The 27793-nt window shown below is 35.3% G+C and overlaps 1 protein-coding gene across 1 annotated transcript in view; it reads right to left on the bottom strand.

Moving 5' to 3' along the window:
• The window catches only part of LOC149806500 (uncharacterized), a 52188-nt gene extending 25286 nt beyond the window's left edge, over window positions 1–26902 (bottom strand). Inside the window, exons 1-8 of the mRNA XM_089953920.1 lie at window positions 26762–26902; window positions 21625–21746; window positions 20152–20348; window positions 18921–19200; window positions 15025–15640; window positions 8735–8869; window positions 3557–3761; window positions 2998–3095 (exon numbers count right to left, since the gene is read on the bottom strand). Coding sequence (XP_089810046.1) covers window positions 2998–3095; window positions 3557–3761; window positions 8735–8869; window positions 15025–15640; window positions 18921–19200; window positions 20152–20348; window positions 21625–21746; window positions 26762–26880 — 1772 coding nt within the window. The 5' untranslated portion in view covers window positions 26881–26902. The remainder of the gene's footprint in view (window positions 1–2997; window positions 3096–3556; window positions 3762–8734; window positions 8870–15024; window positions 15641–18920; window positions 19201–20151; window positions 20349–21624; window positions 21747–26761) is intronic.
• Between the last annotated feature and the right edge of the window lie 891 nt (window positions 26903–27793).

Raw genomic sequence — 27793 nt, 5'->3', positions numbered from 1 at the left:
CTGCATAAAACGTATCTGGCGCCTTTCAGTGAGGCAGTGCAATCATCTCTGCATGGTACCAAACAAAGCAAATTAATTCACCATTAACGACTGACCTGCTGGTTGAGTTTAGTTGTCTTGGTAGTACACACAACCAAAAGGTTTAATGGATGGGCAGATGGACAGTCAGTTTTGTCAGCCAGCTGGTAGTTGACTCAGAAACTACTTGGGCAGTATGTATGCATACAGTTCCATTTTGCAGCTCACAGCACAATTGTGGCTGTACAGTGCTGAGTGTAATGTGTCCTTCATCAGATTCCTATATGACTCCGCTTACATAAACAGCTGGCCCTTTGCAGCACAGGTGACTGATTTAACGGATCAATGGTGACTGGCCAAGACATACAGCTAGCCAAATGGCTGGTTGACAGTGAGAGCGGTGGGTTACAGATGGAAGTATGGATCATCAAATCCAAAATATACTCAATGTACCTGAACTTACTGGCTCTAAAGCCATCCTTGGGCATTTGGGCATGCAGGGGTGGGGGAAATAGTGGGAGTTAGGTACTTCCACCCACTGCCCTAACAAAAAAAGGGAGATCACTCGTCCATTAATTCCAAGCAACTCTAGAGATCTGCGATCAATGTAGGGACATAAAATTCCCAGAAGGACAGCAACTGTGTTGTCACTTCTTGCAACAAGTTTTTGCATCTGCAATTCCAGCAGCATCAGGGAAGGATGCCAGGACACCATCTCCAAAACCCATTGCTGGTCCATTTCATGCTGGCCCAACATAAAGTTACAGAAGTCATTACACATCATTTTTGAAGCAGGGGTGGGTGGGGTCGGAGCACCATTATGTGGTTCCCCACTACTCTGGCTGTCATGGAATTGTACAAATCCCTTTATACATGTACTCGGGTTTTGTTTTTTGTGTACAATGATACCCAAGGGTGATTTATATATATTGTACAATATTTCTAAACAGTGAGTTTGGTTCATCCTATGCTGCACGTGCGAAGTGCTTTCAATTGGAAAAACCTTCCAGCGCACAGATGATGTATGACTGCATCGCCTGTTTATAAATGCCTCACCATTTGCTGTCTACTTTAAGGACTTGCACATCCTCAGCTGTAGAGGTATGTGAGTTATTAATTTCTTGTGTGTAAGTTATAACTATTGTACTACTGCATTTATTTTTGTATATTTTCTATGTAGCTTTGGCTTACGTAGTATAATGCAAATATTTTCTATTCTTGTTTGTGACACAGCAAGAGATTTATATTAGTAACATAAAGTTGCATTTTAAGAAACGTTTAGTACTGTAAGATTCTTATCGGGCATGGGTAGGTTCACTTCTGAACCTGTTGATTGTTTTTTAACTATTGTGCTGATAATGTAATTTGAATAACTTACCATATAACATCATGATGTGTTATTGTATATGCCCGTGTCATGCATACTACACAGTAATAGATGTATTTTTAGTGGATCAGAGTTGCAGCTGTTGAGCTGATCTGAGTCAACGTAGTACCAGCTGTAGAGCTAACCCAAAGAAGTTGACCACAGCAGCTGTAAAGCTGAACCATAGCAGCCATAGATCTGAGTGAAGTGTTGCTGGTCGAGTAGCATGTGATCAGGCATTGCTGACTGATTGGTGAGCAATGATTGCTTGATTGACCAAGGAACTGAATGGTGGTTGGTGACTACCTGGAATACTGATGACTGCTTGATTGACCAGTGTGACTGGTAGCCATGTGTGCTAGTGACGGAGTGTGTAACTCCATACATGTAATCTTTTAGCCATGGACTCATTTTGGGGTTTGTAATACCCAGTGTTTTGGGATTGTAAAGATATTTTGTATATCTGTCCCTTTGTTTTCATCATTTTACTGTTTGAGTAAAACACATCATTCTTTTCATCATGTGAAATTACTGTGAATCATTCACCTTTGTCCTTGTACTGTGTAAGGTCATTTATTTGTATTTTCATTTGTTGCATTATTAGGTTCGTGCGGATTATGTTAACTTGTCTAATATTTGGATCTTATACACGCATGTATCAATCATAATTCTTTTCTCATTCAAGTCATTCATCATTAAACACTGTATTCGTATCACCATCAAAAGTGTTCTGTTGTGAATCCGAAATCCAACTCAGTTATCTTGTTACACTGGCAATTGATCGTCTTTGGGTGAAGACCCAAGATGTCCCATTCTGTCAACAAAGACATTCCATAACTCTCTTTGCTATTCAAGCTTTTTAGCAAAACAATAGATCCAATCCCTTCCGACTCCACTGCATTTACACTGCAAGCAAAAGTATTATACAAAAAACATAAGCAAGAGACACATCACATGCAGGTCCTCTTGGGTTTTAAACATTTTTGTACTTGGTATATTTTGTCATTCAAATAAAGTGACAAGAATAACAAAAATATTCACATGCAAGAATAACAACACTTGTTATATGAATAAGCAAAAGATACAGGCACTTTACTGGATGATACTGTCTTGAAGCACATGGTCTAGATAACCAAGTCCACAAAAGAAGAAAAAAATCACCCAAATACTGATCAAAATTGAAAATGATCGCAACACAAAACATTCAGAATTTCTAGATGGCTAAACTAACAAAGACAGGCAAAGCAGTACAATATTCTGTATGGCACAAAAGCTTAAACTGGAAATTGTCTCGTTGATGGGAAGCCATCTAGTGGTGCAAAGGTAAGTGTCTTCCCATTATCTGCATGCCACATAGACAGGAAAGGTACATTTTATATTTCCAAGAACAGATTAAAGATGTAGTCTAGAAAGTGTCATTTTAACTAAGTGACTTTTTACAATAAGAATTTGGAAAATCTCTTTTGGGCTATTTGCTGATGGTAAGTGAGAGTTGCTGTATAACATGTGAGAGTTACACATGCCATTCAAATTGATACATCTCTCAGAGATATAACTAATACTTACACTTTATAATAATATCAAATACACTTTATACTAGCAGTTGTCACTACCTTGCTCTAGCCTCCTCAAGGACACTGCTTGGGGAAGTGAAAGGCTGAATCCTCTGTGGTATGGTGGGCGTGGCAGTATTCAGCATGGATCTTCTACCCTAATGAGTAAATTAATCCACTTAGATGAAATCCAAAATGGCATATAGAATGTTATAAACTCTCAGAAATGCAACAAAAAAAACCAGCACTCTCAGTAGAGATAATCCCTCCCTGCTTCCAGGACCACCCGTTTCTGGTCCTGGACTAAGTCTAAAATATGGTCTACAGTGTATCTATGGACTTTGTTGTTTAAAATATATTATTAATTATATTAAACCCCAATAATTTTATGCATCTGTCTGTTTAAAAATTAAAAGAAAATATAAAAACATGTGGTAACCACGCAGGAGATCATCTAATAATGGTCTAACAAAATAGATGCTCTAAAATTATTCCAATAAATAATTTAAGTGTACATGCGCTTCTGTTAAACTTGCTCCTAAATACAAATGATAGATGTTAGATTGTAGCCTTCAATTCATATAAGTAATGCATTCTACAAAGATGAAAACAAAAATACCTTATTGCTTCTTGGAGTCACAGATGTTTTGTACTTTGGGGTGGCCCCCTCCGATTTTCTCCCTTTCCTCCTAGACTGAGGTTCAGCTTTCCTGACAGACTGGGATTCATCTGTCAGCACAAAAACATCATCACTTGCAGTCTCCTCCTCTGATGGGTTGTAGCTGTGGTCCTCCTTGTCATCATCACTCCCATTTTTCTTTGACCTGATCAAAGTTTGAAAACATTAGGTGAGTTTTTCATCTTTGTTAGGTGTGATGAGCCCTTGAAATCCATAAATTTGTACTAATACAAATTTAGATTCTTCATTAACGTTGTTCAAAATTATGAAACAGAAATATTTTTGTGTTTGAAACAATTTATAAATTCTATTTATATCACTGTGAATTCAAGAAAACCGTTATATGTGATTCTATTTACGACGTGGAGAAATTCAAAGACTTCTGCTTAAAAAAATGCACAAAAGTGTAATGATTTGTCCAAGGATCTGAGCTGGATAGTCAAAGGATTCTGATTATATTTGCATAATGATTATATTTAGATCATTACAATTTTTCTTCAAGTCATCACATGATGCTTGACAGGTTCAATAATACCTAAAGTACAGTGTGTGTGTGTATGTGTGATTTGGATTTTTAGTTTAGATTTAAAAAATTTCAGTCATATCGCTACAATGCCTGCAGTGTGGCAGTTTATAGTGATGTCTTGCAATGGGGCATCATGCCGCAGACATGTAGCATCATGTCCCACCCAGTCATATTATCCGGACACCATGCTGACCAGTCCTAACACTAGCCTATTAATGCTGAGCGCCTAGCAAGGCAGATGTTAGTACTATTTTTTATAAGCCTTTGGTATGACTTGGTAGGGATTTGAACCCTTGACTGCTTGCATCTAACTACTGGCTACTGAAGCAGGAAGTACAATGTGATGTCAAAAGAAGACATTCAATCAGCCAAGCATTAATATTCAATCAAATCTTGAGTTAACATTTGATCAATCAATCCACCCATGTGCCCCACTTATGTACAGACTCCAAACAAAAAGTACCCCAAGGTACGGTGTATAAATATGTATGATACACTTTCTTTTCATGGGAATAGAAACTACTGAAACCAACGTTGGATAAGATGGCATTCAGGGGTGACAACTCATCCAAAAGACGATGCTGAATGCTGGTAATCCTAATCAATCAAAGTCTCACAAATATATTGGTGAGTAATACATTTGCCTGAGTAAAGTTATGCTCTTGAGAGGGCAGGCAATTGGAGGATTTTAGTCTTGTTAATGTTAATGTAGAATACTTAAAAAATCAGGGGCCACAACTCTCAAATATTAAGGGTCTCATCAATATAAAGCTTCATGACATACTTGGTTCAATATAATGAAGCTTAGTCAAGTTATGCTGATAAAAAAAAGGGGCAATCAGGGGTATAACCCTTTAAATGTAGCATAATGATGGAAATCTAACTTGCTTAAAGTATCAATTTAATGTCACATGCCATCCCATGTGAAGACACGAAGTTAACAGGTGCTTGCAAGTCAAAACCCACTATGTAAGTCTACAACACAAGGTACACACCAAATCACATCAACATATGACTCCAGTGCTGATTAGGCAGGAAATAATGTGTTTCCTATTGGACTGGTTTTAAAATTAGGGTAAGTAGGTAGGATTTTTTATTTAATGTAATTTTTATTTTACCAATGGGGATAAAAGTGCTAGGGACAGCATTGAGAAACTGGGACAGCTAGCAAACCAGAAACATCTTTCTGGGGCCTACTGTCTGGAAACACATTTTATTTTGCCTTATAAGAACCCTGAGTGACACAGAAATATTGACTGAATATAGGGCAACAACTTCCATCAAAATTCAACATGAAAAGACCAAACCTTAAAGAGACAGATCTACTTGTAATAGTCAATCCATCTACAAAACAGAATCCAAATGTCAGTACATTCCCTAATTAACTGGGGGTGGGAGTGATACATTTTCCAAACGGGGATAATTTATTAGGGCACAATATTGAAAACTAAAGTTGTCCTTTTGATGCACTCTTATAATGACCACATGTACATCTTGGGGGTCTATCTGCCACTGAATACAGTCATTATAAATATTAGCACAGTTAAAATGATGAACTGATCAACACCTTTTCACACTCAGCAGCTGCTAGAAGTACAAGTCTTAAATCTGTGACCTTGCCACACAGCTATTGTGTCATATGTAACATGTGAGCCAGTGACTTCTGTAATTCATATATATATATATATATATATATATATATATGTATATGTATACAGCATGACCCCGCTATAACACGGTAGTTGGGAACCATAGAACCTGACCGCGTTATATACCGAACCGTATTATATGCAACCAAGTCAGTTAGCTGAAGAAAACATACCCCCCAAAAAATTGTGGGGTGTGTGGGTGTGGGTAATAAATGTGGGCGGTAAAATACGTGCTTCGTTGGCAGTTACCATCTTAAATTGATGGATATTAAATGAGAAATACACCTGTAGTGAAAACAGAGAAGACATAATATAATAGCTTACATTATGTTGAGAACCATGAATTGGCACATAATATGTGAATCCTGTTTATATATGTCTAATGCATAGCATGAACAGAGTATGAACACCATGTACTCACCTGCGAACCCCATCATATACATTGAATCCACAATACAAGTGATTCCATCGAAAATATGCACACACACAGAGCTTTAAAATATTCATTAATTTTGTGACAGGTCATATTGGTCTGAATTCAGTGGAAAAACATAGCACAATCACGTAACGAATGATGAAGCACATTTACTTTAAAGTACGTTCCAAGTTGGTAAAAGTTAGTTTGCATTTTAAGAGCCAGTGGTAGCATTCGTAAGCATAAACATTTTCCCTACAAAAAGGAAACTTTCACAGCACAGTTAACATGTTCCAGTCATGTTGGAAAATGCAAAAATCCATCAGATTCCATCACTTTTATTTAAGTTTGGTACTGTCTTCCTTTGAAGAAAAGTTCTTTGCTGTTACTGAAAGATTGTAGTCGGCTTTCTTTGACGAAGGGTGCATGCGCTATTGAAGTCACCACTAAAGGACAGCTTTGGAGAACCAAACGAATGCCCATTTCTTATTGTAGCGGCAACATCAAATAATTGTATTGCATGATTGAGACTGGTATTTTTTCCATTTGCTGAGTATGTTTTCATAACAGTCGGTGCTTCAAAGGTAATCTGTTTCCTTTGAAATGTCAGCAAACTATTTTATCTGGGTACATTTTTAGAAAGGAATTGGCCGTTGTTTAGACTATTCTAGTTACTGTCCATCCATGCCTACTGAATAAACCAATAAGATGTATTTTTTTGTTTGTTTAACATCTGTGGTAGCAGCGCGATGCTGCCTTCCACGCACGTGTCTGAAAATTACCAAAGGGTCAATGGACGATAGAGACGCACGTGTTCTGATAACAGGGATTATTACAGAAAACGAGTGTTCAGAAGGATTTAATTCCGAGTGAAAAGAAGGGAGGTACTAAATGGAAACAAAAGTGGGTGGTTTAACAATCAGGGGCGATAATTCCACTTAACAATAATGCAGAAAGCCGACAAGTAAATTTAGCCAAGGTCTCGTAAATATCTAGCATCATACCCAACACTGGTACTAACAATGACGGCAAGTATTGTACTCAGACAAAATTGGCCTGATAATACGTGGCTATTTCAGTGACACAAAATGCTGACAAATTAAATCTGCCAATATCTCAACAATATTGTGTAGTGTACAAAATTTAGTTGAAATCCAGTTATATTCAAGGGATTTACTATGCGGAAATGAAACAGGTGTGGGGGTGTGAGCAAAGTGGTCAGCATTCCTCAAGTTTACTCTAAATACAACAAGTCAATCACAAGACTGCCTGTGTGCACAATTAAAACAAAGATGTGACTTCCATTATTTTTCAAAGTATCAGTTTTATTGGACTGGTGAAATTTTATTGGTTTACTGATTGGACTAGCAGATAAAATATTACTACTGTGGGACAATTTATATGTTTCTCAATTCCTGGTTTGTACAGACATGAAAGACAATAATGAAACCTGTGTTAATGGGCTGGAGTCCAGGGGGCCTACAAGACTTGCAATTGGGGTCCTTGGGGCTAGATTCTGGTGAAGGGCCCAGGAAAACAAAGCCCCATTTGAAAAAGGCTTCAAACAATTGTGAAGTCCAAAGTCCAGATTTTCCACAGATTTATCTAGCATTCTCACCTTAGGCTTCTGCTCATTATGAAACAAAAAAAAAACTGAACATAAGGCAAAAAATATAATGTGTTTCCGGTCAACTGACCATCCCTGTTTTTTGTTGCCAACCCAAGCACTCCCCCACCCAGGTATAAAATTTTTTGGTTAAAAAAAAAAAAATCCCCAAAATTTGTGCTACTAACTGAGCTGGTTTAGTCCAGTAATTAAAGTGCTTAGTATAATATATATAGTAATCACTATAACATATACAATGTTTAAAAAAAGTACCTACCCACCCAAATTGTAAAACAAATGCAGTAGGAAACATACAAATTCTTTTTTAACCTAATGTACAAAACTTTCCCAGAATAACTAGTCCTATCTAAGTTTATGCGTATTTCAGTTTCTTTCAACTAAGACTGTTCTTCCTATAAAGTTATCTTTATCATGTCATTATTACATCCGCAATCAGGTCACACTCAACTCTGTAGCATGATTTTTGCAAACCTCATATCACATAACATTAAATACAAGAACCAGTTAAATTTTTCTTTACCAGCTTGGAAAACAAAGGTCTAGAATTTGTTCATAAGCAGCCAAAAATGACATTTTCAACAGTATTCTCCACGTACCAAAAAGGTCTCAAAATTTAACATAAATTTCTTTGTATCGAGAAAAACTAGCAGCTCCAGAAATTTACCAGTCCTACTGAATCTTCACTAGTTCTTCACTAGCTGAGTGGCAAGAAATTAATCTTTACTAGCCATTGTAAAGAGATTATGAAAATGACTAGTCTGACTAGAACTTGTTTAGGCTAGCAGACTACTGCTAATCCTGCCAACCCAACTTTATCACCTCACATTTTCACCTCTCTTTAGAGAAATTCAAGAAATCCACAAAAATTGGTCTCCTAAAAGCAACAGTAATTTCACCCTGCCTTGATTTTGGAGTGGCAGCTGCGGACTTGGATGCCGATTTCCTTCTATCTGCTCTTTTTGCACTGTGACTCCTCAAAGATTTATTTATCTCCTCCTCTTCTTCCTCTGTGTCAACTTCCATATAGTTCAGACGCCTGCAGAATTGAAGACACTGATATGAATGCAAGGACGTACTTATTTTTTATTATATTATACTGCCATACTGATAATAAACAGTCTGATATTTCATGTAATTTTTCGTACATGGAAAAAATATTATTACTTTCAGTGTACAAAAATTTATATGTAAAATAAATAATTATCATTTGGTGGTACTGACCGTGTACGAAAAGGGATAGTACCTGAACAAGTTCTACGGAACACATGCTAGTCGACAACCTAACGGTACAAATGTACAAAGTAAATATGTATTTTCTGTCTCATTCTGCTCAGTTCAAGAATCTGATTACAATAAAAATAAAAGTACTCAAAAAGATTTTTGTTGTTATTAGTGAATGAAAGGGAGAGAGAGGATTATGTCTCAGTGTACAAGCTCATCTGCATTTAGAGCATGTGTAGTTGTTATGTTGTGTAATGTTGGCAAAATGATTAAGATGGTTTGAACATGTATTAGTTATGGGTATTATTTATTGGTAAATTGTATAACAATATGAGTCGACATTGTCAAGAAATTAAGTGCAACTTGTATTTTTACAGTAACAATAACCTCATTATCAAATTGCAATAAAAAAAATAAAGAACTTGAAATCACAATTTAGTTAATGCGTGTGCACGCATGTGTGAGAGAGAGAGAGAGAGAGATGAAGCAAAATTCTGTCAGTGTATTCTGGGTGGTTTTTATTTGTATATGTGTGTGATTTGGATTTTTAATGTTGCATTAACAATTTTTCAGTCATATTGCTATGATGTCTGCAGTGTGACTGTTTATAGTGATGTCTAGCACTGGGGCATCATGCTGCAGACATGTAGCATGATGCCCACCCAGTCACATTATCCTGACACCAGGCTGACCAGTCCTAACACTAACCTCTTAATGCTGAGCACCAAGAGTGGCAGCTGTTAGTACCATTTTTATAAGTCTTTCGTATGACTTGGCCGGGAATTGAACCCACTACTTTCTGCATTTAAGGCGGACGCTCTAACCACTAGGCCACCAGAATGATCTTTTTATTTGTAGCTTTTGCAAAGAGAAAAAAGCCTATTTTCAGTTACCTGATGATTGTGATAATCTTCATGTATTACGACCCTACCATATTCCATTATCAATAAACACCGCTAAATCAACAATTCATTCTTCTATTAATTACGATGTACATTGTCACAACAACCACATGGCTATGCAGTGTTATTTACAAGATAATTAAACATGCTTAGCGCTTTGGTTATCCAGCTGAAACCAGACTGAGGGCAAGAATGGACAGAAGAGGTCAAATCAGTGAGGCTGCCAGTAGGGAAACGAGGCCCTCTTTAGGGAGATGAAAATCTGTCAATGTGCTATTGAAGCTGTTGTCAAAAAGGCAGATGTTATAAGGACAAGTGATCATACGCATTACTTGTTATTCAAAATCACCAATAAAGAATAGATTTGCAATAAAATGTTAATTATACAGAAGTCAAAACAGAAAGCACTTAAAAGATAGCATATGCATATACACAAATCGATTTAACAGAGTCCGTGACTTTCAAATTTACAATGGAAAATGACAAGGTTTTTATATTTTATGTTTGTATGACTATAATAAGACAATAAGACTAGTTGACCAATGGTCTGTGGTCTTCAATTTAGCATGTACTGAAATGTAATTTTTGTTGGATAAGAAAACATCAAAGGGCTTCCAAACTCATTTTAAAATGCACGTGGTGTTTTGTTAAGGTGACGGACTTAATAAGGAGAACTAATTAACGATAATACTTAAAGGTCCATTTGTTAATAAACACCAATAGATATTGTAATGACAATAAGAGAGCTTAATGCACATGGGCACCCGCAGGATTTTTTGCAGGGAGAGGTGGGTGTCAGGATTTTTTGCAAGGGGGGGTGGGGGTGGGGAGAACAGTCAGTCACGTCCGGGAGAGTTAGTATAGTAAGCAATCTGAAACTAAAGCTGATATTTACTAAGCGTTTTGAACTGAATCTTGTGACATATTTTCAGCATCATTTACATGATTAAACTTGTCAGAATTTATATATATATCTATATACAATTGCAGTATGATTTCAGAGAGGAGGGTCATGGGACCCCCCCTTGACCTATGCTGCGGGCGCCCATGCTTATGCATCAATCAATGTATTTTCTCACCAACAATTAATTATTAATTTTTGTAAAAACCAAATGGCAATATGGCATTTTTTTTCATGTTTGCAAACATAAATCTTCTTAGCCCCATGTCTGATAATTTAATGGAATTATTCGAAAAAATACAAAGTGATATGCATGAAAAATTATCATACTTTTAAATACCGCATATACTCACAAATTAGCCAAATAATTTAGGAAAATTAAAGGCCTGGAAGAAGGGGAGTCGGCTTATCCGCAGGCCAATGTCTAAACTTTACAGTCTTTAGGTCTTTTTGTTGACTACTGTAATGGCTGTAAATCTTGGGAAACAGAACAATAATTTTTTCCATATCCTAAGACATAGGCATGGAAGAAAGAGTAACTTTTGATGACCCGACAATTATTAAAATGTCATAAATTACTATGATTGATTTTGTTATTATTTTGCATGTGCATATTTTCTGATTTTTCCAACATGAAGTTAAATAAAGATAAATACAGACTTCATGATTCGTGGGCCGGTTGAGTTTACCCCAGAGACCAGGCTAAACTATAATGTACACTACTGACATAGTGCAAAGCATGCATAGCATCACTTAAATCCTTACTTATTCCCAAACATATTAGATTTTGCTTTATTCATTGTTTCGACCAAAATGCATTCTTCCAGATAACATTTCATGTCCTTAATAAATGTTTCATTTACACTGAATCACGTGCTCATGAGTTACTCATTTTCAATGAAATAAGCGATCTTACAAATTGAGGTAATATTTTTAAAAAGGTATGCACGTACAAGGTACATAACCATCGTAATTTACATGTCCACAAAGAGTGGCAATAATAAAGGCTAAAATTCTCATATAGTTCAACTAAGATCAACATCAATCAATTTTAGTTTTGTTTTAGCTAAACATCATAACTTTCCACACAATGGAAAGCTCGATGTTTCGGCGTCTCCTATGTTGATAGTCGGTGCATTCGTAGTGTTCTTGGGGTTGAAATTAATTGTGGACGATTTCATTGTTGTGGTTTACGTTTTTGTTCTGGTTTATTTTTTTATTTTTGTATTATTGTAGAAGTAAACAAAATCATTAATTTACATGAATAATGTTTAAACTTAACATTCTATTCAGTGAAGAAGCAAATTCTTTATAGCAATTATATCGTCACAACAATAATTCACAGGTGATACAACAGAACATGTAGGACTTTTCATGTTTAGAAGAAATGAAAATCGAAGACATAATGTAATAATCAGGAGTTCTCTGCAGAAATCGAAAGATAAGAAATCGGGAAGTAAGCGTGGAGCAACCCCAAAAATTGGGTCTTTGTTTTTCCTCTCGGTGTTAAAGTTGACAGGTATGGCGTCAGGTTGCTCACATCAAAGCAAACTACAACTCAGCTTTTACGGTATTAGCATTGAACTGTATTAATAGTTTGATCATTGTGTTACTGGGATTACATTTTAATGAGTTAGGTATTTACAATTTCAAAGAAAAGTAAAAATGTAATTACCAGTGCACTGATATATGCAATAATGCATAAACAATAATCGAGTCAAAAGGGAGAGGTAGTGTTACAGCAACTCGCAGTTGCTAAATTCTTGTCATCGCCACTAATCTAATAATAGTAACATACTTCAAAAGTTAAAACTTATTCTCAACATTGATATTATCAGCCAGTATTTGCCGAATTAAATTGGCATCTGAAAATAAACTAAGCTGGGAATCGGCCATTTGGGGCTTTCTAGGTAGAACATATTCAAAGACACATTTGTGAAACTTCCTTGATGAACTCAAGGCTCAAACAAAATGCATGTTCCAGGGCCAAATGTGCCAAACAAATTTACTTTAACAACCATTCATGTCCTGCTGAAGCACCCAGATGAGTAAACCTACGACACCACTACCAGCGCACAACTGCCATCGTGACAATCACTTTAAAGTTCAACAGTTAAAGAAATATCGTATACTGTGCAAGGAACATTTTTATGTGGGATTTGAAACAAATTTGCAGGTGTTCTCAAGTACATGTATCATTGCTCTCCAAGCTTGCATATTTGTCAGATTTTGCACAGTTCTTGCACTCATGCCCTGGCAACATCTCTGAGGTGGGATTTGAATCCTGCACCCTTTTGGCTGGGAGTCGAAGATCCTAACCACTAAGCAACTGTGGGTCCATATAAAGACGTGAAGATATAAAATATGCAGAGATGTCGCGAACAACGTTTTCAATTGATGAAAGTGTAGTAAATTCTAATGAGTTCTGTATGAGATAGCCAAACTATGCCGTGACATAAGTGACCAACAAGCAATTGAGATACCAAGGATTCTCAGATGAAAGCATTCAATTACAGTCGGCTTTTCAACAGTGAACACATGGCCTAAAGCAGAATGTCCAGATGAACATATTGCATACTAATGGAGTGAAATATGAGCAAGGAAGTGAACTTTGAAAAAGCCAATAGCTCTTATACTACACATAAAGCCAAAAACTACTACATTATTATACACATTTTTTTCTGTTAACTTTACATTGTCAGAATCATATTTTTCAATATTACACAGCTTCATACTGCACAACATCAGTGAATTGGGAACTAATCTGTAAACAAACCATATACATGAATGAAAGTGATATTAGCAATGTCAAAAACAAACGTGAGAGAAGCAGTAATTGAAAATATCATTCTGATCATTGAAATTGTTCTTAATGAGAAATATTCTTAACTTTTTGCAAATAGAATGGTTCAGACTATGACCAGTGCCCTCTAGGGTCTATAATAATGGCATAGAAAGGCATTGCGGCCAAGGGCATTTTATAAGTCAGTTAAAACACTTAATCTGAGGAAAACAAATGCAACTGAAGGTTTTGGTAGCAAACTATCAGCCTCAGAGCCAATAAGCCAAAATGATGAAAAAGTATTACTTCTGCTGGCTAAATGGACTGTCACACAACAGCTGCTTTGCAATTTTCCCCATTTAACCATTTTGATACAATGTAAGGCTAGCAATAGAAGACACACTGTATAATATAGGTCATAGCGAAGTTCCCTACAACAGCAAGCATTTATGACTGGGCATAAACAAATGTCTTCTTTAGCTGGTAATATTAACGGCAATAAACATACTTATGTTTATCTTTTGAATTTCCTCAAACTGTACTTTCTTATTTCTGCAAATATGAACGACATGAGCCATGTCATGGAAAACCCAATACACACTGAAATTGTACTTTAATTTTGACTACGTTTCCAACTGAAATAAATTTTCTCCTTACTGCACTGAGTTGACCCAAAAAATCTTGTCCATCATAAGCAGAATTGAGTTGGATCAACAGAAAAACAAAATCCATCCACTCCGACAAACTGTTTGTTTCAATGCGCATTTATTTAAAATATGACTCTAAATTTCAATTTTAAGTAGAAAATATGAGAATTGCACACAACACAGTACAAAGGTCACTGGGCTTTGTTATGTGCACATTAATATTGTCATTGTGTATTGATGAATCTACAGTATTTATTTTTAAATTCAGCATGAATTCAATAACTTTGTTGTAGTGTATTCCTTTATTATTAAGTGTTAGGAAGGAAAATGAGTACATAAAAAAAAAGAAAATATGAACTTGTTTTTTTTCAGACTAATTCTTCACTCCCAAGGTCGTGCATTATTACTCAGAAAAACCTTCATCATACTTTCCCTCACAAATGAAGTGATCTATAAATACTGTACATAAAGCCAAAAACTATTTTCCTGTACATAAAATCAGTAATAACTATATTATCAATTCTTGTATACTTTGCATGTCAATATTACTTTTGCAATGTTATTACTTTTGTCAGTCCTTAAATTTCTGGCTCTGGAATGAGGTTTTATTGTCTTCACATAACAATACTAATTAGGCCTTTAAATCTATAGCAAAATTAATCCAAAAAATAAATCAAAACTGGTACCCCATGTACAGCGACTGTATTCCATAAATAATAATGACTTCACAATACTTACTGTTTAGCTATTCTTGGCAGTCTCCCTGGTGTGCCCTTTTGAGGGGATCTGAGCTGGTTTTCTCTGAAAGGGCTCTCTGGGGTTTTTTGCTTTATGGATGTGTAAGCAGATCCAGACTGTCTTCTAAGAATAAGGGAAGGCACTCTTTTTACCTTGCTGGCCGACTTTGAAACAGCTATCTCTATTTCTTCTTTGACCTCATTAAACCTATTACTTTTTCTTGGTTCAGTTCTGCACCTCTTGGCACAATAATTCCTATCACTTGGGCTTCCTGCCCTTTTCTTAGGAGTTCTCATTTCACTAGATCCACCCCTTGAAGCTTTTTCCAAGTCATAAGCAGCATCTTTCTTCTTTTTCACTGAATCTAATCCCAACTCACCATCACTAGCTTTACACTTCTTTTGAATTCTTTTCTGAGCAGATTGTAAAATTATCCTATGAGACTCTCTGATATTTGCTGCAACACCTCTACTGTGTTTCTCTGAATGGTCACTTCCATCTACTGAGGAGGTCTCAGATATTAAGTCAATACTCTCATCATTCTGGATCATACTGGTAACATCTTCCAGTTTGAAAAATGGATAGCTCTTATTCATAATCTTCGGACTTGTCAGATCTATATTCAAGGGAAAAAATTAGAAGTAAAGCTAATGAGACAACAACTTCAAGTAAATGCAAAAATATTCCAGGACAAAAATGAAAAGAAAAGAACTTTTGACATCATAATGACATCTAGAATTAACTCATTACCCCTGATGCCACATTTATGCACCAGGAGCCAGTACCCAACTTCCAAGCTCTGCAGCATCAACGTCATTTAATACACACCAATGTGGTGGTAGTACAGAAACGAAAATTAGACAGATGTTGCTTTACAATGATACTAAATAATCTGGGCTTTCTACTCGCATACAGGGGCCCCGAGTGGCCGAGTGGTCTAAAGCGCTCACCGTTACGGATCACTGCCATCTCACCTCTGTCTGCGTCGGTTCGAGTCTTGGATTCAGCTAATGTCGTTATGTGAGAAAGCTTGCCAGTAGCTTCTTGTGGGTCGGTGGTTCTTTCCGAGGGTTTTCCAGGTTCTTCCTCCATCATTAATACTGGCTGCCATGTATAGCCTATCTTGTGCTGAAAAGTGGCGTTAAACCCGACAACAACAAGAACTACTCGCATACAAAATACTGAGGATTTTTTTTTAGACCTGATTTTTTTTACACCAAAATTTGCCCACTGTCATAATCAGATTTCGTGTCCAGATTTTAGACTTTTGACCAGAGACCTAAGGCTGACAGGTCTGAACTGCACACAGACAGGTGAACCTTTGCAAAAAGTACAAATTGAGGATTTGGAGTAAAAATTGGTGAAAATGATGGGTGCAATAAGGAAACAAAAAAGCCTGTAACTTTTACCCTTCTGCACATGCACAAGTGAAATAGCCAATGAAAAACAATGTTTCTAACAAAATTAGGCGTCAGGCTAAATGAAAATCTCTTGGAAGCAGATGTATTTGGTTGTATTCATAAGTAGCCTCCAAATGCGTTTCCAGATGAAAATGACTAAAATTTCCACGAGTTAATAAGTAAAAACTCTAAAGAGAAATCTTGCTTTGCATTGCACATTACTTTGATGGTAACACCCAGCAGGTAGTCTGCAAAGCTTCTATTATTTACTTGAATAATAAGTCAGTGCCACAAATTGTATGCCAATACCCTGTATATACTCATATTCAAGTCCATCCATCAACTTGTTTACATATGCAACAAAATGATTGATATATTATCCTGTCAAATTCAGTAAGGGACGGACAGATACCTGACTGGCTACCTGGGTTTGCAATACCTGGATATATCCTGCTTGCCTGCCTATCATACCATATCACATGTGCAATGATTCATCATTATGTTTTGGAAATGATATTGTCTGCAAAGATATCTGCCCTACTATCAAATACATATTGCATTGGGAGTGAGTAAGTATGTATGTAAATATGCGTGTGGATGGGTGGGTGTATGTATGGAAGTAAGTATAGATCGATGGATCACACAGGGTGGAAATTGGCACACTTGATAATAAGAATATGTTCCACTGTTCCATCAATGGTCACCTTTCAGAAGGTATGCATTGGTCATGCGTGTCCGATACATTAACAGCACATATTTCCAATTGTTCATTGTGAGGGATGCCACTCTCCAATAGTGGGTTTCATGTTCTTAAGTTTGGGCGGGGTTTTTCATTCCAAATATTTTATCAAGTATGATGAATGAAGTCAATATATGGAATCTTCCATTTAGAAATGAATGACTGCAGGACAGCATTGGCTGATTTATCTGCCCTTCCATTACCCTTCATACCAATGTGACTAGGAAGCCAACAGCACAAAATACTTTTCCCATATTATATGAGATCATGGCTCTGTAATATTGGGATATTAATAGCTTGTAAAATTTAAGATTCTGCTTTTCACTTGAAAAAGGAGAGGAACTGTTGAAGACATTTTGAATTCACAAATAAATATTATTTTGGGAGGTTTCAATAACCACCATGATGATTTGGGAACAGAGAATTTTCCAATATTTCCAACTGATTTTTGCTGTTTCTAACTAATAACGAATTCATTAACCAAAAGGTGGAATGAAATTTGGTTTCTGAATGTTGGTATCTGGTCCTAAGTACTACAAACAAAAAGGTAACATGTCAGTATGATCATCCATTCATTCAGGGCACCCATACTGTAAGATTGGCAATTCTTTCTATCTAGGTCCAACTAAATAAATAAAAAGTCCTCAAATTCTTTTGTGGAAAACCTCAAGTATATGGGAAGAATAGCAATAACAAGATTTTCAAAATGGCCATACTGAATGTGAGTCAGCACCATTTTCTTTGGGAGCAACAATGTGTCATTAGAAATACTTGGGTAAAACACTATGTTGATATGACCATCCAGACAGAAGCAGCGATAAAAATGTTTTCAAGATTGCAGGCATAGAGGCCATATCAGCATATGACAAAACTGACACTACAGGAGTCTTTGGCAAAAAACCCATGAACATTATGCCAATCAACTAGGAGTAGCATGAAGATTTTTAAGATGGCCACCATGGCATCCATAATCATACTCACACCAGATCAGCACTATTTTCATCTACGAACAACCAGACATCATTACAAGTCTCTTGGTATAAACCAGAGTTGATATGACCATTCATCAAGGAGAAATAGAGCAAACAGAATTTTCTGTAAAAGCAGCATCAATTTCATTTAGAACCAACTAGACATCGTAAAAAGTATTCTGGTGAAAAACTGATGTCAAGATGATATTTTGAAAAGATCTGCAGTGACAACAATATTAGATCTCAGATCAATACCATTTTCATTTAGAACCAACTACACAGTCGTCCTTTTAGTGAAACTGAATGTTTATATGATTATAATCTTCAGCAACAGTAGTAAAAGGTTTTTAAAAATTGTCACTGTGGTAGCCATATTTTATATCCATGAACCTTAATTTTCATTAATGGTCCAACTTGACCATGGAATGAACATGTCAAGTATCATGGCAATTCTCCACATGGATCTGGAGTAGAATTAATGGACAGACCATGTCTATGACCAGTCAAGTTAGAATGGGACTGTAGTTCTTATATTGTAGGAGACTCAGAGAAAATATTTAGAATCATGTGAAAATGAGTTACATTGTTTTAATATAACAGAAATAATAATAATCATTATTATTACATATATTATTTTTATTCACAAGCACAATGTAGTGAGACCAATAAATTCTCCCTAAGGTTTTAAACTTCTCCTATAAGGTCTATAAGAGTGAATTCATTTCCGTCTAAAATCACAATGCAGCTCAACTCCTGAAACATAATTAGACTAATTTAGAAGCATACCAATCTTTTTTGGAGGTGCATCACCACCTTGGTAAGGAATAATAGGTGAGCACAGCATCTCTTCATCATAGCCAGCAAGAAGACATTTTCGGGCAAACCTTGGACGCGACAGAGGTTTCACGCTTGGGGTGTCTGGACCAAGGTTTTCCTTGCCACTTTTGCTGGGAAGATATCCCAACTTTGAGCCATCATAACTATGCTGGACAAAGAATATTTTTCCATCTTTTTTTATCTTGCTTGGTGTTACTGACAGAGTATTACCCGGCAACAGCATTGTAACCTGAAACAAATCATGATAAGCATTTCACAAGGGGTTCTTAGATATGCAATGATCCGCTGGATCTTTCTTGGAAAATCTTTCATAAAACTTTTACTAGAAAGAAAAATATTTTGCAAAAGAACCATGGGTACATATTACATTAAATTGCCACTAAAGTTACTGAAATACAAACAGTATTGAATTTGTCAAGAGTCCCAGTAGAGATACTTTCTTTGTATTTGAAAAAATGCATTGTTACTTGTTTGTCCTGGAAAAGTAACTCTTCCCATTATCCAAGTATTGAATATTTAAAAACAAAATTTAGACTCTTTATAAAAAGGAAAAACACTTTATGTGCCCTGTGTTTAAAAGTCCTTCATGATGAGAAAAAAATGTTTCTGCGGACACAATTTTTCTTCTTCGGACACAGTTAACATGACCTTGTTTTTCTGCCTAACCCCAAATGCAAGCCATCCACAAAGTCTGGTCCATGCCTATGACAGAACTAGGTTATTGTGCAAAAATTATATTTATTCTCTCAGCCACTGTTACTTAACCTCTGATCCCCAAATCTACAAGATTCTTCCTTACCTCATCTACAAAATTTGGTCCAGGTATGTGATACATAACTTAAGTTATTGGGTGAAAACCATATTTATTCTACTGGTGACCATAATCTATGGAACCAAAAAATTACAATACTTTTTTACCCCAAGCGCAAGTTATCCACAATGTTTGGTCCTGGTATGTTGCTTAATAATGAATTTTTGTATGGAAACCATTTCAGAGGAGGGTGGGAGGGGGGACATATCAAATCCAAGCAATGCTTAAAAGTCCTGATAGCAATGCATATAAATGTATATATAAAAATAATGAAATGATCCAGGCTGCTGAAAAAATTATTTTCCAATTCCCAATACTTGCACAAAATATTAACAAATTTTCTTCTCTGACATGCAAGCTGTAACGCACCTGACACTTTTCGACCACTTTATTTAGATCAATCTGGTTTTCATCTCTTCTATCTGTACTTAAGAAAACTTCATTCTCAAAAGGTTTGTAGTTCCCTGTACGCTGTAAGGCTCGTAATGCAGGTTTGGAAATTTCTGAAGCCCGCAGATACCTCTGCACAACTGCGACATTATTTGACTTGTTTGGAAAAGAGCTTCCTAGAAAGGAAAATGAAAAGTCTTTTACAACAGAATTACAGCAAGACACCAGAAGCATTTATGTGATCTAGATATACTTTTGATCAAGTTGCAGTTCAGCAACCGAAAATTATATGTGACCTGAAAGTGATCATAATAATGTATTCTTGGTTACAAATTGAAATGATTCCAAAATTAGGACATTTGGTATAACAGCAGCAACATAACAATAATAAATAGAAAAACCCAGAATAATTCATTAAGTATAATATCTCCTAACATTAGGTCCACAGCAGACTGGGTTCTGTGTTGCTTGTTCTACATAATAATCCTAACAAACTGCATGGACCCAAATCTGCTGGTGCATTATGCAGCTGTAGATGCTGGTGTAAGCAGCTGGTCCCAATTTATAAGCAAGTAGATATGGTATATGCATTTTCAAACTCTGCAAAAGTTTAAAACTCTGTTCAACTATATTCCCAACTGTATAAATTTTCTCCTGAAAACTATGACTGTATATGGATTCACATTCCGATTTCAAATGTAAGATTACTACAATGTATTATTTTGGTAACAGTTTGCTGTCACAGATTTGTTGTTGTTGTTCTAGGGTTTAACGCCATTTTTCAGCACAAGATAGGCTATACATGGCGGCCAGTATAACTGGTGGAGGAAGAACCCTGGAAAACCCAGGGAAGAACCACCGACCCACGAGAAGCTACTGGCAGGCTTTCCCACGTACCCATGCTATGCTGTCACAGATGATCTTTATCTTATGAAACAATACTAGGTCACATAGGTAAACAAGTTTTTATCGGTACTTGTCACTAATGGCTGAATATGTACACAATAAAAAGACTCATAGTTTTAAAAACAAAAATGAAAAATATCAGAAATGCAAACAGAATTATTTATTTGTAAATGAACACAAACTTTATCATGCAAGCGTCCATTATTGGCATGCAAAAAGATATAATGCAACATATTTATTAATCAAAAATGGCTACGAAAATTGATAAATTTCCAGATGTGTCCATGACATTAAATTCATTTCAGTTTTTGTGTGAATCCAGAGAGAAGTTAATAAAGATCTGCAATAGACCACGTTCATCCTGTTTTTTTAATGGAGACTGGCATGGATGAGGATCAATGAATACCAAAGGTGGCAAAGAAAAAGTGTGGTTTGATAGCCACATTAACATTGATGAACATTCCAGTTGTATCGAAAAACATTCAATAGGAAACTTTATTCATTTCAGCACTAGTGTGAGTTATATAAAAAAACATGGTAACAGACCAGTATCAAAGAGATCCTTTATTTGGCACACAATTGTTTCATCTTCTTCATTATTATTGTCATCTGTAGAAAAAAGTACAAAATCACCGATGCTGTACTTCTCTCCATTCAGCTGAAACTCCCTGTAATAAAGATCAAGTTTTTATACATAACATTCATTACATAATGCAACAAACATACCTTCTAAACTCATTTATAAGTCAAATCCAACCACAAACTGCAGACTCAGATCTGCTGTCACAGAATGCAGAGGCAGATTTTTTTCTTCTATGCAGTTTGTTAGGAGTTATCATCGGAACAAACAAAATAGACTCTTATCTGCCCATGAATTATGCAATAACAGAACAGAGTCAATGTTGTATATATTCTGATGTTAAACTTTCCAGAGAAAATACAAAATACAAGAGTTGAGGGTTTTGGTAAAGCCTAAAAATAATAGATGGATTCTGATCTAATGCTCATAACTAGATATGTACCTGCAAAATCCATATGGCTCCACCACAGAAAAAAAGTACAAGACCAAAAACAAAGCAAACAAAAACTGAAAAGCTTCTATAAAGGAATGGTTAGGTTTCAGTACATAGCATTAAAACTTAAAACTGCATATATTTAATGAATGCATGAAACTTCTTTTTCAAAGTTTGATTGCCCCAGCTATTGTTGGAAAAAGGGGGATGGGGTAAAGCACAAGCACATATACATGAGTTACAAAAGTGGTCACAGTTCAACAGGGGGTGGTCAAAAATGGCAGGTTTTCTGCAAATATACTTTATTGACATCCCATATAATGGAATGCTAATCCAACTGAAAGGGGGTGGGGTACTGAAACAAATTAGTGATTGTGTAATAAAATTCAGCTGTTTTCCTCTGACCTTTCCCAATCCCATTTTAAACATCTAAATAGCTAAGTTGGATGTAAGGTCATTCCCTACTGAGAACAAGGGACATAAACCAAGCATTTGCAGCACAAGGTAATTACTTTAAACAGAGGACATAAAAGTTTAGCAACTCTCTAAAAAGATAATGCAATAACATTTTTTGGGTAAACCATACACAGAATTGGGAGCTTTTATTATGAAACATTGTGGGAATTTTTAACACATCGACTTCTGATTTCTAACCTCGTATCTCTCATTACTCATACAATAATTGTTGCAACTGATTTTTAGATGACCTTAATAACAGATAAAATATAATTCAATCATTTTCTTCTTGCTTTGTCACATTTAGATAGCATTATAATAACTTGGAGTGTTACCGGAATAAAAGTACTCTATGCTCATATGACACCAATTTAAACAGTTCTTTAAAACTGCAAATAAACTGTTCATTTTACTTTCTGTAAATATATTTGTATCATATTCAAAACAAATAGTCAAGTTTTTTATGTTGCCTCTTGTCCTCAGTGCTGAATGGAGATTTTGGTTTTGATCTAACATACCATTTCTCCATAAATGATTCAAATGCTGCCCTTAACTTCCAGCCATACCTGCTGTTCATTCACATGAAAATCATTATGTGTCAAATTTTTAAAGTACATGTTTAAATGTTCAAAAAATGGGGCTATTAATATATTATCAGGTACAAGTTTTACATTAGGAGACAAAGACAGGACAAGCTAGCTCAACTGGAAATGGAAAATACTGAGTACTCCATTTTTGTGGGGATACTGTTCATTTTTGCCACAAACCAGTTCAGCCAGAGTCGATTCAGCACTAATGTTTCAGTCCACTATGTCAACCGGAATGATTCCACACGTGTGGGGCTTTTCTGCCAATTATACTTTAGCAAATTATATTAAAAGTTCATGTAGACTCAGTAATATTTATAAAAAATATTGGTGTCTTCTTATACATATGAATATGATATGTTTGCAGTGTTTGTAGTTTTGGTTATATTACTAATATAAACAGAAGTTCTGTGCAGAAGTTATGTTTTTAGTTGTGGGTTTAATTTGCTATTTATATATTGAATTTGTAGATTAATTTTAGGGTCTTCAAGTGGCGATGATCCAAGGTCTGGGACCAGCAGCTTTCCAAGTTGGACACAGAGACATATTTGTCAGACATCTGCTGGACCTCCCACTTTTCCAAACAATGGAAATTAAAAGTATTCCTCTACAGTCTCAGAATTGTTTCTTAAACAAAGTGTAAAATATTCACAAATATATATGCAAAACTGTGTGTGTGTGTGATTTGAATTTGTAACGTAGCTTTAACCATTTTTCAGTCATATCGTTATGATGTCTGCAGCGTGGCAGTTTATAGTGATGTCTGGCATGGGACATCATGCCGCAGACATGTAGCATGATGCCTCAGTGCTGGACCACTAAATACTGCCACACTAAAGACATAATAAAGATAAAACTAAAAACTTATTAAAGCTTTGTAAAAAAATCCAAAACACACACATAAAAATATCTACATCACAAAATCATCAGAATTTGATCAAATTATTTTTTTCAAAAGTCTTGCCTACATCAAAATTAGCCTATATATGACTTAATGAAGCTTTTATAATCCTAATTATCCAACCTCACAAAAGTGCTGAACAAAATCCTCTGCCTCCATTTTGGATTGGAAAATATGACCAAGTTCCTTTAAACAGCAAATTTTGACTTGATCTTAAACAGCAACCTCATGTGACACAATGGTCATTTGCCTCAATGCCCGTGGTTTCCATCAGGCCTTTTCAGAAATGATTTATCTCCCTTAATAAGGATGCTCTTCATCATATACAATCACTTCTAGAGACTATGCAATCGACAATGACGTTCGTGGACAAAGGAATCTTTGAAATTCTTAATGCATATGAAGACAATTGTTTAAAAGATAGGATGTCTGGTTAAGTAGTGCAAATGATAAAATTTGTACCAAAATGAACAATATTATAACAGACTGAAATTGGAAGAATACCATAAAAGTGTCCCTAATAATACTTAACTATCTTGCAATTTAGGATGTCATTGTAAAACCATAAATTATGTGTTGAAATTATCAATGGAATAAAATTCCATAAAAGAAAGATGTAGCAAATGTTAAAATATTGTTTTGGGTGACGAATTCCATTACCTCTTTGAGTTTGAATTCTGAATAACAAATATTATTGCATACAAATGAATATTGTGAAAAATCAACATTTAATGAAAAAAGAATACTAGTGAAAAATGGAAGCATATTAGCAAAACGAATAAGAAACTGAATAGAGGACTGGATAGCAATTTATGCTGATTTCACGTTCCAACTGAATAGAGGACTGGATAGCAATTTATGCTGATTTCACGTTCCAACTGAATAGAGGACTGGATAGCAATTTATGCTGATTTCACGTTCCAACTGGATAGAGGACTGGATAGCAATTTATGCTGATTTCACGTTCCAACTGAATAGAGGACTGGATAGCAACCTATGCCGATTTCACATTCCAACTGTTTGCTACTCTTTTCCATATTAGGAAAAACATAGAAAACGTTTTCATTTCAATCATTGATTACTTTTCTTTAGATACTGCCTTGACTTGTAATATCTATAAAACGCTCTCTCTCACACTGTCTACAAGATTTAATTAACATCTTCCTCTTGTTTATACTACACCATGCTGGCTTTGTATATAACAGAACTTTGTACTTCACTCACATGCCTTTTTCTGAAAGTTTGACTTTTTCATTATGCCTTGTTCTGTTCTATTCGGAAGTTCTTCAATTAAAAAAAATACTTTAATCTGATTAGTGCTTAGTGAAAGGTGAACTGGATAAAAATAACACACCTCTGTAAAATCCACCAAAATCTTATTTAACTCATAGTGCTTTCTGTTTTCAATAACTTTTGATGATGAGCAGCTGCATGGCCAATATAATATCACATGCATTGCTTTGATCTTTGCAATAAGACGAACTATCAAAACACAGCATACTGACTGACATTTAAAGGGGAATTATCTATGGGAATTATTTTACTTTGAAAACATACGAAAGAAAAATAATCTAAAACCATATATACCATTTCACATCTTAAGAGACAGTATCTACTGATACAAGGAAATAAAATATTAAATGTCCAATCTGAAATTCGATGTGCTGGGCTTGCTTTAGTTGGCATATTTCTGGTTTTACAGCTGCATATGTTAACAATGTGACAGTTTATGGGTATCAGTTGTCCCCAGAAGTTGAGATGTCAAGATGGGCATGCTCACTGAGTGGACAAAAGAGTTCCAATTCAGTGGTAATAAAGTTTCATAAAGGCCTATAGGGGATTTTCCAGAAAGTTGTACTACAAAAACCAATTCAAAATGGTAGATATTTACTGTAGGCATCTAGATACACTTTGATGCAGAATCCGATGGCATCCAGTATAAGAATGAGGTGGAGGCTTCCAAAATTACTTACACAAGATAAAGGGTTAATGTATTTAACTGATTTCAAAACGCTGATTTTGCTACTTTCTAAATTCAATCTTTCAAGCTTGTGATACAGTGTTTGGTTTACAACAACAAAAATCCCACTCAATCTTATTAGTAACATGTCATGTAATTACATTTGGTATATTTGAGACAATTTTCGACGTTTGTTACCAATAATTACATTTATCAGTCCTTTGATTTTAATGGGGGGAAAAAAGTACTTTTAAAAGTGTAAGTTGTAAAGGGTTTTCTCACAGTTTCTTTTATGGCTGGAGGTACTAAGAGTTGTATTAAAATTATCTTTTCTAATCAACACAAAATTATGTTTTAGAAAATATTGTCTAATGGACATTTTACATTTAATAAGAAGGTATTAAAATAGGACAAATAATTAAAGTTTACCTATCTTTAAATTTATTTCATTGATAAATTATGTGCTGAATGTGATCGATGAAATAAAACTGTACATAAAGAAATGGGGTCTCTCTCTCCCAAAGTTTTATATCATCCCCTTTGAAATGCCAATAAGGAGTGTCTGGGACTGCCGAGCGACAATCGGCTTAAAAATTATAAATTGATGAACGAAATTACTAAGTTTTGTCCATTTTTATATCCTAGATGCTCTTCGTTTTTAAAATCGGTAGGGTGTTACAAACAAAATGGAGAGGGGTGGGGGTATCCAAAAGACTCAATGTAATTTAACATGAAAATTTAGCATGCAATTGATTACTGTCATTACTTGTAATATTTCTGTTTTGTGGCTTTTCTGTCTCTCGTTTCACCGTCTCCAAGCCATTTAAATTTCTTGACTGGTATATTTCTGGGAAAATGTCGTGGATAAGATCTATTCGTCGGCATCTTACTGTATTTCCTTTTTTTTTTTTTTTTTTTGTCATGCGGCATTTCCCGCCAAATGATACATGGGAAACGAGGGTAAAATTAAAAATCCGATCCGGATTTCCGGATTTGTACACGATTAGGTCATATATTGGATACGCATAGGAGCAGTTACAATACAAACGATTGGTATTCTGTATGTATGTATGTATGTATGTATGTATGTATGTATGTATGTACAAAGTGCAAAGACGAATAGATAGTAAGGAGTGGACTCAATACTAATTGACAATCCACTTCTACAACCAAGTAACCTCTTGTAATGAAAATTAATCATGAAATAAAGAACACGGTGACTTTATGTAAATTATGGTAAATCTAAATAATTCAAAATAGCGTTTATCATTAGTCAATTATATTTATTAATATTAAAGGAGATGTGGATTTGGGAAATGTTTGTGAAGTTTTCGAGTCTATTTGGGTCAGTCGTTCTTCCAGCCCATTCTAATGGTTTCACCGTATTTCTGTTCTTATATGATTTTAATAGGGAGGCGTGTGTCTTTGAAGCGCCGTTTTACTATTTAAATAAATGTATGATATAAAACAATAATTTTATTATATAATATTTTCATTTCTAGATGAAATAAGTTTTACGTTTTCTATCCAAATTTGTTTAATATCTTAAAAAATTATTTCAAATATCTAGTAGTATAGTTCTGCAATTAAGAGCCAAACAGGAGCACACTTTTTTGAGTTAATAATTGTAAGGCCAAAAGTGGAATTTAAAATTAGGCTGCCATCTTGAAATGGAATGCCTAAATTCCGGATCTTTTTTTTTTTTTTTTTTTTTTTTTTTTTTTCTTTTCACAAGATGATCTTGTCTAGTTAATAATGAAATAATTTAAAATGTTATGTTAGTGTGTTAATTAGGTCT

This window comes from Sinohyriopsis cumingii, chromosome 1 (genome assembly GCF_028554795.1).
Source record: "Sinohyriopsis cumingii isolate HCF-2022 chromosome 1, ASM2855479v2, whole genome shotgun sequence".
NCBI lineage: Eukaryota > Metazoa > Mollusca > Bivalvia > Unionida > Unionidae > Sinohyriopsis > Sinohyriopsis cumingii.
Note: the sequence above shows the minus strand (reverse complement) of the source record. Positions and strands in the feature narration are given on the sequence as shown.